At 44.3% G+C, this 11,183-nt stretch overlaps 1 protein-coding gene across 1 annotated transcript; it reads right to left on the reverse strand.

The window, feature by feature from the left end:
* Nucleotides 1-7,453: 7,453 nt before the first annotated feature.
* LOC142750999 (uncharacterized) lies at nucleotides 7,454-9,303 on the reverse strand. Its single transcript, XM_075859965.1, has 3 exons — nucleotides 8,762-9,303; nucleotides 8,404-8,557; nucleotides 7,454-8,288 (listed from the first exon to the last, which is right to left on the reverse strand). Exons 1-3 carry the CDS (start codon nucleotides 8,943-8,945, stop codon nucleotides 7,625-7,627), a joined length of 1,002 nt encoding a protein of 333 aa, XP_075716080.1. The 5' UTR covers nucleotides 8,946-9,303; the 3' UTR covers nucleotides 7,454-7,624.
* Between the last annotated feature and the right edge of the window lie 1,880 nt (nucleotides 9,304-11,183).

Raw genomic sequence — 11,183 nt, forward strand, 5'->3', positions numbered from 1 at the left:
GACGGGGGACACTTATGACCAGGCACCGGTGTCACGGGGGTTCATGAAATGGATTTTGTATAAGGCTCTTACTCCTATCACCAAGGAACTCACTGATATACGAACTGACTTACGCCAGATAGTCACACACGTGGAGACGCTGGAATCTGCACAGCCAGACATGAGAGCTTATCACGACACAGTGAGAAGCACTCTGCACTCCCAACAAGATCAATTAAATGAAATGTTTCAGAGGACCAGGAAAACAGGAGTAGGAGGAAGAACATTAGGGTATGTTCACACGTCCTATTTTCAGACGTAATTCAGGCGTTTTACGCCTCGAATTATGCCTGAAAAGACGGCTCCATTACGCCTGCAAACATCTGCCCATTGCCTGCAATGGGTTTTACGATGTTCTGTTCCCACAAGCCTTTATTTTACGCATCGCTGTCAAAATACGGTGCGTAAAATTACGGCTCGTCAAAATAAGTGCAGGATACTTCTTGGGACGTTTTTGGAGCCGTTTTTTTCAGAGACTCTATTGAAAATAGCTCCAAATACGCAGAGAAAACGCAGCGAAAAACGAGAGTTGCTCAAAAAACATCAGAAAATCAGTAGCTGTTTTCTTTGAAAACAGCTCCGTATATTCAGACGTATTTTGTTAATCGTGTGAACATACACTTAGACTGCGGGGTGTACCAAAGTCCTATGCTCATGAGACTGGCAAAACTTTCTCATGACATTTTCTCCTCAGTTCTGGGTGTGAGCAGCCACGACAAGATTAAGATAGAACGTGTCCATGGAGCATTGCGTCCGAATCCTCGACCTAATGATCCCCCCCGTGACATTATTTGCGGTCTCCTGAGCTACACAGATACTGCTTCGATTCTTAAAGCAGCACGGATGAAAGGTACCATAGACTTTGAGGGAACCACAATTTACCTCTATCAGGATATTGTGTCCTCCACTTTGCAGAAGCGGAAAGTTTTTCGGCCACTCCTGGAGGTACTGCGTTCCACCAAAACTCCATTCCGCTGGCTGTTCCCATTTGGATTAGCGATACAAAAAGATGGCCGACAAATCACTATCAGGAAACACGAGGATTTAGCCCACGCTTGAGAAGTCTTGGGTCTCCAGCCTATGGATATATCGCCGCGGATAATGGTGCCTCCGTTACTGGAGCCTTCTCCGTGGATAGTTGCTGGGAAGATAAAGTCGCCAAAAAATAAAAGATCGACGCTGAGATCTGGGCCGACAGAGACTTGACTACTCTTAGGAATACCGTTGGGACTGTTTTTCACATATGGACAGTCTCTTTGTTGTCGGATGACGCCATTCCTTCCGCATCGGATCCATGAGTAGGAGTGTGTCGCACTCTCTGGATTTGAACAGGACATGGTGTATGCTTTAAGATGCAACTTGACTGTTATCACTTTGGGCGCTCTTATTGCTTTATATTCTTATTACTTTGGTTTTGTCTGGCATGTGGTTAATGCCAACTACACAACTGTTGTTAACAGTTAACTCCCCCTTGTCTCTGCTCCCGTATTTTATTGGCAAAGTGTATGACATCCTTTTTGCCGATATAGCCTGTCATGTGAAAGTTAACATGTGGGATTATTTGGGAGCTCACCTTTCCTTTGGTACGCTAACCTTAGCGTGGATGTTAACTTACCAGTTACTTTAGCAGAGGGTACAAAGGCGTTTCTAGACAAATTTAGTTTGCCTCAACTTACTCAGGAAGATCAAGTCTCGCTTCCTGCACCCTTTACCACAGAGGAGCTTCATAAAGTTCTCAAGACCATTCCATCAGGGAAAAGTCCTCTCCCAGATGTTTTGTTGCCCCACTTCACGTTCTTGTGTAATTCTCTGTTGGGTGGTGCTAGTCTGACTCACCAGTCTTTGGAGGCACATATTACAGTCTTGCCGAAAGAAGGTAAGGGCCCCATATTCTGTAGGAGCTATAGGCCTATCTCATTGTTAAATACAGATCTTAAGTGGTGGGCGAAGGCTTTAGCGTCTAGATTAGGCAGGCTATTGCCCAAACTTATAGGTCCGGAACAAACGGGATTTGTTGGGGGACGACTGGGTAGGGAGAACACAACAAGAGTAGTCCGGTTGGTACAACAGGCCCGCTCAACCAGTACACCGCTGGTTCTTCTTAGCAGAGATGCAGAGAAAGCCTTTGATAGGGTGAGTTGGCAGTACATGGTCGCTACTTTGTCAAAATTTGGAATTCCTCCTGAATTTACACAAGCTATATTGACACATTATCACCAACCGAGCGCTAAGGTTAATACCCGCACCATTTCCCACAGCTCAGCTAGTGAATGGCATACTGTCGAAATCTTCAAATTTCAAACGGTACTAGGCAAGGATGCCCTTTATCGCCTTCGCTTTTTGTGACGGTGATGGAGACCCTGATTCAGAAGATCCGTCAGGATGACAGTATTACTGGGCTAAAGATAGGCCAATTTACCCATAAAACTGCGGCATTTGCAGATGATCTGTTGCTACTGGTGACAGAACCGTCTGCCTCCCTTCGGAACATAACACAAGCTTTTACGGAATTTGGTACCTTATCCAATTTAAAAATTAATTATAGCAAATCCGAAATTCTCAATGTCTCAGTGCCTCAACAGTTAATTTCGACAGTGGCCTGTAACTCTCCGTTTAGATTTCTTTCCACATCGATCTCGTATTTAGGTATTACTATTCCAAACTGTCCCTCTCTGCTGTATAAACTTAATTATGCCCCGACGGTAGCATCTATTAAACACCAATTGGATTCCTTAAAGCTTCCGTTTATGTCTTGGATGGGTCGTTAAAATTTACTAAAGACTTTTATAGTACCCAAAATATTGTACTTGCTTCAGACACTACCAATATGGCTACCTAAAGCAATCTTCCTGTCAGTGAGACGAATATTTTCGAGCTTTCTATGGAACAAGAAAAGACCCAGACATCGGCATATACAATTGATTCATTCTGTCAAGATGGGGGAAATGGGATTATCTGACATTCATTCGTATTATATTGCTAATCACTTGAACAGATGGCTCTTACTACAACATTCCTTTCAGGGTACTTTATATACAGAGCTAGAACATACTTAAATGCTGGGATGGGAAAAAAGTGCCCTGTGGAGTCTCGCAAAAAGTTCGCACCTTGATCACTTTTCTAGTGCTCTTTTGAAGGGTACTACTCTGGTGTGGCAACATCTGCATGTTAAATTAAACTTTCTCAATATGCCTTCTAGGGATGTTACGATACCAGAATTTGGACTTCGATAACGATACTTTTCGTTTTGCGATTTCGATACCAATTCGATATTTTGGCAACAGTAATAATAAAAAAAATAGTTCTTCCATTTTCTGATGTGAGGCGCGAGGTGTGATGATGAATTTAACCTCCATCTGCCTCACATTAATAGTAATTAACTCCATTATGTTTCTAAGTAATAATGGGTTAATGTGTGAGGTACATGATGGGGTTAATTACTATTAACCGCTTCCCGACCGCCCACAGTAAATTCACGTCGGCACTTGCTGGGCTCTATGCAGTGCCGATGTGAATTCACGGTGGGTGTTAAAAGCGCGATCCGGGTGTCTCAGAGTAGCGCTGACACCCGGATCGCGCTGTTATCACCTGCCTCTGGTCCCGGAGATATGATCGACCTGATTAGTTCAGGTCCCGGTCATGTGATCGCATGGAAAGTGTGTTGTAGCAACGAACTGGAAAGTTTGTTGCTACAACAAACTTTCCCGGGGACCGATTGCTGGTGCTGCAGTCGGTTATAAGGCAGAACCGGAGGCAATACAACAGCCCCTGGGTCTGCCATGCACAGCAGCCTATGAGAACCAGCCGGAGGCCGGTCCTCATAAGCTTCCTGTCAGTATGACTCTCAGAGTCACACTGACAGTTTATAATACGTTACACTACCTAGGTAGTGTAATGTATTATAGCAGCGATCAGTGCTGCAGGTCTTCAAGTAAAAAGTAAAAAATAAAGTAATAAAAATGTTTTATAAAAGTGTAAAAACAAGTTCTAAAAGTTACAAAAACAAAAATTGCTTTTTTTCCTATAATGAGTCTATTATAGGAAAAAAATTAAAATGTAAAAAAAAGTACACATATTTGGTATCACCGCGTTCATAACGACCCAAACTATAAAACTATAATATTATTTTTCCCGAACGGTGAACACCGCAAAAAAAATTATTAAAAAACAATGTCAGAATCACTATTTTTTGGTCATCAACCCTCCCAAAATATAGAATAAAAATTGATCAAAAAGTCGCATGCACCCCAAAATAGTACCAATAAAAACCACAACCCGTCCCGCAAAAAACAAGCCCTTACACCGCTTTTTTGACGGAAAAATAAAAAATGATGGCTCTCAGAATATGGTGACACAAAAAATAAATAATTTTATCGAAAAGTGATTTTATAGCGCAATCGCCACAAAACATAAAAAACCTATATACATATGGTATCGCCGTAATCGTTCCGACCCGCAGAATAAAGTAAAATGTCATTTATACCGCACGGTGAACACTGTAAAAAAAAATACAAAAAAACATTGTCAGAATTTATGTTTCTTTGTCACTTTGCTTCCAAAAAAATCTAATAAAAAGTGATAAAAAAAAAAAATCACATGTACCCTAAAATGGTACCAATGAAAAGTACAGATTGTCCTGCAACAAATAAGCCCTCACACAGCTCCGTTGGAGAAAAAATAAAAAAGTTCTGTCTCTCAGAATATGGCGAAAATGTGCAGTGTTCCAAAAGCGGATAAGATCGTGCGCCATTTATCAGTCCGACACCGGCCACATATCTGCGAATTATTATTTATGTACCCCATTATTATACCCTCTTATTATGCCCTGATGTACTTTGCCCAGTTTACACATACCCCCACATTATAAATTGAAATAACAGCAAAACCCCAAACAGAACAGATACCAAGCAAAATCTGCGCTCCAAAAGCCAAATGGCGTTCCCTCCCTTCTGAGCCCCACAGCGTGCCCAAGCACCAGCTTACGTCCACATGTATGCTATTTTATATCCGGGAGAACCCGCTCAACATTGCATGAGGTATTTGTCTTCAGTGGCACAAACTGGGCACAATATATTGTGCATTAAAATGGCATATTAGTGGAAAATGTTAATTTTCAATTAGCACCATCCGCTGCGCATTAACACCTTTGCGCACCACGACTTAATAGCATGTCGTGGTGCGAGGGGTTATATATGGAGCGGGCTCACGCGCTGCGCCCGCTCCATATTCTGCAGGTGTCAGCTGTGTATTACAGCGGACACCCGGGACTAACGGACAGGAACAGCGATCGCGCTGTTACAGGAGCCTGTAAAATGACATTATATTGCAATACATTAGTATTGCAGTGTATTGTACCAGCGACCGAATGATCGCTCGTTCCAATCCCCTAAAGGGACTTTTGGGAGGTTTCCACTGTTTTTGTACCTCAGGGGCTTTGCATATGCGACATGACACCCGAAAACCATTCCAGCTAAATTTGAGCTCCAAAAGCCAAATATTGTTCCTTCCCTCCTGAGTCTTGCCGTGGGTCCAAACAGCAGTTTGTTACCACATATGGCGTATTGCTGTAATCAGGACAAAATGCTTTACAAATTTTGGGGTGATTTTTCTATTTTCATTGTAAAAATTAAACATTTCTATGTTTTTTCGGAAAAAAGTAGATTTTCACTTTCACAGACAAACTCCAATAAATATAGCAAAAAACCTGTGGGGTCAAGATGCTAACTATACCCCTAGATGAATTCCTTGAGGTGTGTAGTTTCCAAAACCATCTCACTTTTGGAGGATTTCCACTGTTTTGGCACCACAAGACCTCTTCAAACCTGACATGGTGCCTAAAATATATTCTAAAAAAAGGAGGCCCCAAAATCCACAAGGTGCTCTTTTGCTTCTGAGGCCGGTGTTTCAGTCCATTATCACACTAGAGCCACATGTGGGATATTTCTAAAAACTGCAGAATCTGGGCAATAAATATTGAGTTGCATTTCTCGGGAAAAACCTTCTGTGTTACAGAAATTTTTTCTTACAAATGAATTTCAGCAAAAAAAATAAAATTTGTAAGTTTCACCTCTACATTGCTTTCATTCCTGTGAAGCGCCTAAAGGGTTAAGAAACTTTCTGAATGCTGTTTTGAATACTTTGAGGGGTGCAGTTTTCAAAATGGGGTGATTTATGGGGACTTTCTTATATATAAGGCCCTCAAAGCCACTTCAGAACTGAACTGGTCCCTGAAAAAATAGGCCTTTGACATTTTCTTGAAAATATGAGAAATTGCTGCTAAAGTTCTAAGCCTTGTAACGTCCTAGAAAAATAAAAGAATGTTCAAAAAAGATGCAAACATAAAGTAGATATATGGGAAATATAAACTAGTAAGTATTTTGTGTGGTATTACTATCTGTTTTAGGCCTCGTTTACACGAGCGTGTGCGTTTTGCGCGCGCAAAAAACGCTGCGTTTTGCGCGCGTTGGCATTGCGTTTTGCCTGCGTATACGCAGCGTTGTTGCGTTTTAAACGCGCGCATGACTAGCGTTTGCAACGCGCGTCAAAAACGCAGAGGAGATTCATGCCAGGCCAGCCTACAAATAGGCCAGCCTACAAATAGGCCAGCTGGCCCAACCCCTGCTTGCTGGGAGAAGCAGGTTTAGCACCTTAATCTCCGCCTCTGCCGAGCTCGTCGATGTGTGGAATATGGCTTTGCCATTAAGTCGCGCAGGTGGCGTGTCTTTGGGACGACAATGCAATTGTCCATGCAGAATGTGACACGTGTTATAGAATTGTGTGTCGGTCTGCATAACTTCTGCTGCATTAATGATGCTACCTTTGATGCAGCACATATACTTACAGATGCAGGCAGCAGCCTCAGTGTCCCGGTTATTCCTCTCGGCCGATCTCTCTCATCCCGCCCTCGCATGAGGGATACTTTGGCGGCATATTTGGAATGTCGATCTGGAGCCGCACCGTGGGTGCGTGATGACCTTTGAAGGGTTCTCTGTTGTTTGTCGGCTTACCTACACACGTCACATGTGGGCTGGGGTTTTTATTTTTTCGTGGTTGTTGTTGGGTTAGGGACTTGCAAAACAAGAGGAGTCGCGGGCTGCGACCTTACATCTGTCTGGGTTTGAGCAGGACTTTATAAAGTTGGCAACCTTCTTTCTGGAGATAGAATGTTGTGTGGGCGAAAGTTTGGAAAGGCCAATTGCTAGTGTACATAGTTTGCCTCGGGGCCCATGACAGCACCTAAACGTCCGCACCTCTTGCAAACCATATCAAACCCCGAGTGATTAACTAAAACCTCATATCACGTGTGTATTCATTGGACCCAAATCCCAGAGGTGTGCGAGGGTATAGGCCAAGGAAATGTGGGCCAAACATTGTGTGGAGGGCTATCAATGAAAAACCACACGAAATATAACCATTCAACATTAAAGTTTTTAATACAGGGTTTTGCAAAAGCCCAAAAATGTTTCATCAAACAAAAAACACCAACATGGTGTATAATATCGATCCAACACAAAAACAGGACGGCGAGTTGGCATCCCTGCACCCAAAAATAGTGTGGCGTCACAAATTCTGGCCTCCAACACACTTAAAGGTGTTGGTACTGGTGGCCCGGGGACGAATAGGCCTGCATTTCAGCACCACTATGCTGGACCTGGAGCTGTGTAGGTTGTTCCTCGGCAGCATAGTGGTGCTGATGTTGTCCGGGGTATGTTGGGCCAGGGAAGTGGGGAGCCATAGGGCGCATATACGGATGCGGGCGGTGCATCTGGGGGCCTGGGTGGAATGGGCCCGGCACCTGGGGCGTGGTGGCCGGCATGGCTGTACTGCGCCACTGTTCAATGGCCGTGAAGCACACGTGCGGATTGTGGGGCGGTCTGGAAGCGTCGATCAACGTCACGATCGACGCTTGCAGACGGCCCATACGGTCCATGGGGACCAGCCGGAGGAGGGGAACGATGCTTCGGCCAAAGGCGTCGTTCCCGTCCTCATCAGCGGCTCGCCGTAGATAGTCCAGGACCCGGGCATCTACTTGCCCCGCTGCGGAGGCCTGTTGAGCACGGGCCCGGCGAGTGCGGGCACGCACGGGGCGCTCCTCTGCCGGAGAGGCGACGGCCCGTGCGGACTGGCCAGGGGCGGGCTCCAGGGGTGTCGGCTCTGGGCTAGGGGGCAGGACAGGGGCAGCAGGAGGTTCCGGCCGAGACTCGCCCACGTCTGTCTCTTCTGCGGTATCCTCCAAATTGTCTGTGGTTCTAGAAAGAGGAAATTACGTTAGAACAGAATATATAACAATGCCTACAACAACACGATGGCAAACAGGACATGGGCGAACACACATTAGACACATGCAATGGCAGAAACTCTTACGTGCGCATCTCCATGATGTCCTTCAAGAACATCAGCTGTTGGGTATACATATACGGTCGCTTGCGAGATGCGCCATCCCCGCTGCGTCCCCTTTCACCCATTTCACGCCGGAATTGGTCACGGCAGCTCCGCCACCGTGTTTTGATCTCTTGGACTGTTGGAGTTAAAAAACAGATATCATGCCATCAGACCTATGACCTCTCACTTTAAATTAAGGGCCCTGCACTGCCAATTACGTGGTACACGGTGATGCGCCTGCTCCACAAAAGTTTCTCGTGAAAATGCGCAGAAGACACATACAGGGCCCCAGTTCTTCAAAAGGGATGTCATGCTTTGGCAGAAAATGCCTGGTACTCACCCAACCGACTGCGGTCACGGGTTCGGCCACTCTCCCACTCCTGGCCAAACAGCTCCTTTGCCACCTCCTCCCAGGCGTCCTCCTTGGCCGTCCGGTTGTGGTACGCCTCCGAGCGAGTGTCCCAAATTTCGGGGTGTCCCTGGACCAGGACGAGGAGGCGCTCCACGTCCATCCCACGCGGCATGGCAGCAGATGTTGACAGTGGAAGATACCTTCACAGTCTCCAGTCACTAGCCCTGCCCACTCGCAGTGGAAACTCAAGCACTTCCTGGTTTTTGTTTGCTTTGTCCAGCTTTATAGACTGTTTTTCATGGACATAACAAGTGATGCGTGATTTTCGCGCATGCAACGCAGGAGCGTCCGTGTGGCATGCGTTGTTTTCACGCACCCATTGACTTCAATGGGTGCGTGATGCGCGAAAAACGCACGATTTTAGAACATGTCGTGAGTTTTACGCAACGCACGCGCACTGCGCAAAATTCACGCATCGTCTAAACAGCCCCATAGACTATTATAGGTGCGTACGACACGCGTGAAAAGCACGCGCGTCGCACGCGCGTATAATACGCTCGTGTAAATGAGGCCTTACAGGTAGATACATTTAAATTTAGAAAAATGCTAATTTTTTCTAAATCTTGGTGTTTTTTTTACAAATAAATATTGAATTTATCGACCAAATATTTCCACTAACATAAAGTACAATATGTCACGAGAAAACAATCTCAGAATCACTTGAATAGGTAAAAGCATTCCAGAGTTATTACCACATAAACTGACATGTCAGATTTGAAAAATCGGCTTTGTCCTGAAGGCCAAAACAGGCTCAGTCCTGAAGGGGTTAATGAACACTATATTTAGACTTATGTATTTGTATATTTGTTTTTTTTCTATAGATTCCTCACTCTATGAACATTGACAAAGAAATTGAATTTCTAGAAGGATTTGACAGAATTGAGCAACGACATATTGCAAGAATAGAAGAACTGTTTCAAAAGGTTAGTAACCACAGGCGGACATGTTTACAAGATACGGAATTCTCATAGTATTTCCACCATAGACCTTTGTTTTGCAGCCGATGGTTTAACCCCTTAATGACCAGCCTATTTTAGACCTTAAAGAGGCTCTGTCACCAGATTTTGCAGCCCCTATATGCTATTGCAGCAGATAGGCGCTGCAATGTAGATTACAGTAACGTTTTTATTTTTAAAAAACGAGCATTTTTGGGCAAGTTATGACCATTTTCGTATTTATGCAAATGAGGCTTGCAAAAGTACAACTGGGCGTGTTGAAGAGTAAAAGTACAACTTTGCGTGTATTATGTGCGTACATCGGGGCGTGTTTACTACTTTTACTAGCTGGGCTTTCTGACGAGAAGTATCAGCCACTTCTCTTCAGAACGCCCAGCTTCTGGCAGTGCAGATCTGTGACGTCACTCACAGGTCCTGCATCGTGTCGGCACCAGAGGCTACAGTTGATTCTGCAGCAGCATCAGCATTTGCAGGTAAGTAGCTACTTCGACTTACCTGCAAACGCCGATGCTGCTGCAGAATCATCTGTAGCCTCTGGTGCCGATGTGTCCTCGCTCTTCTGACACGATGCAGGACCTGTGAGTGACGACACAGCGTGATCTCTGGAGAACACGGCTGTGTCTGCACTGCCAGAAGCTGGGCGTTGTGAAGAGAAGTGGATGATACTTCTATACACAACGCCCAGCTAGTAAAAGTAGTAAACACGCCCCGATGTACGCACATAATACACGCCCAGTTGTACTTTTACTTTTCAACACGCCCAGTTGTACTTTTGCAAGCCTCATTTGCATAAATACGAAAATGGTCATAACTTGGCCAAAAATGCTCGTTTTTTAAAAATAAAAACGTTACTGTAATCTACATTGCAGCGCCTATCTGCTGCAATAGCAGATAGGGGTTGCAAAATCTGGTGACAGGGCCTCTTTGATGACCAAGCCATTTTTTACGTTTTTCCATCGTCGCATTCCAAGAGCTATAACTATTTCATTTTTGCGTCGACATAGCTGTATAAGGTCTTGTTTTTTGCGGGACAAGTTGTATTTTTTAATAGCACCATTTTGGGGGACATATTATTTGTTGATTAACTTTTATTAACTTTTTTTGCGGGGGGAATAGAAAAAAACCTGAAATTTCGCCACGCTTTTTTGCGTCTTAAATCTACGCCGTTTACCGTGTGATATAAATAACACAATAACTTTATTCAGCGGGTTATTACGATTGCAACGATACCAAATTTGTATAGTTTTTTTATGTTTTACTACTTTTACACATTAAAAACGCTTTTTTTTCAAAATTATTTGTTTTTGTGTCTCCATGTTTGAAGAGCCGTAACGTTTTTATTGTTCCGCCGATGCAGTTGTATGAGGGCTTTTTTTTTTGCGGGAAGACTTGTC

This window comes from Rhinoderma darwinii, chromosome 3 (assembly GCF_050947455.1).
Source record: "Rhinoderma darwinii isolate aRhiDar2 chromosome 3, aRhiDar2.hap1, whole genome shotgun sequence".
Classification (NCBI taxonomy): Eukaryota; Metazoa; Chordata; class Amphibia; order Anura; family Rhinodermatidae; genus Rhinoderma; species Rhinoderma darwinii.

Bases quoted from the DNA above. Each gene is read 5' to 3' on its own strand.
- LOC142750999 (XM_075859965.1), bottom strand. From the start codon at position 8,945: ATGCCGCGTGGGATGGACGTGGAGCGCCTCCTCGTCCTGGTCCAGGGA. The intron at 8,558-8,761 runs GTGAGTACCAGG...TAACTCCAACAG, and splicing joins CCGTGACCGCAGTCGGTTGG to TCCAAGAGATCAAAACACGG. The intron at 8,289-8,403 runs GTAAGAGTTTCT...TCCTCTTTCTAG, and splicing joins GACATCATGGAGATGCGCAC to AACCACAGACAATTTGGAGG.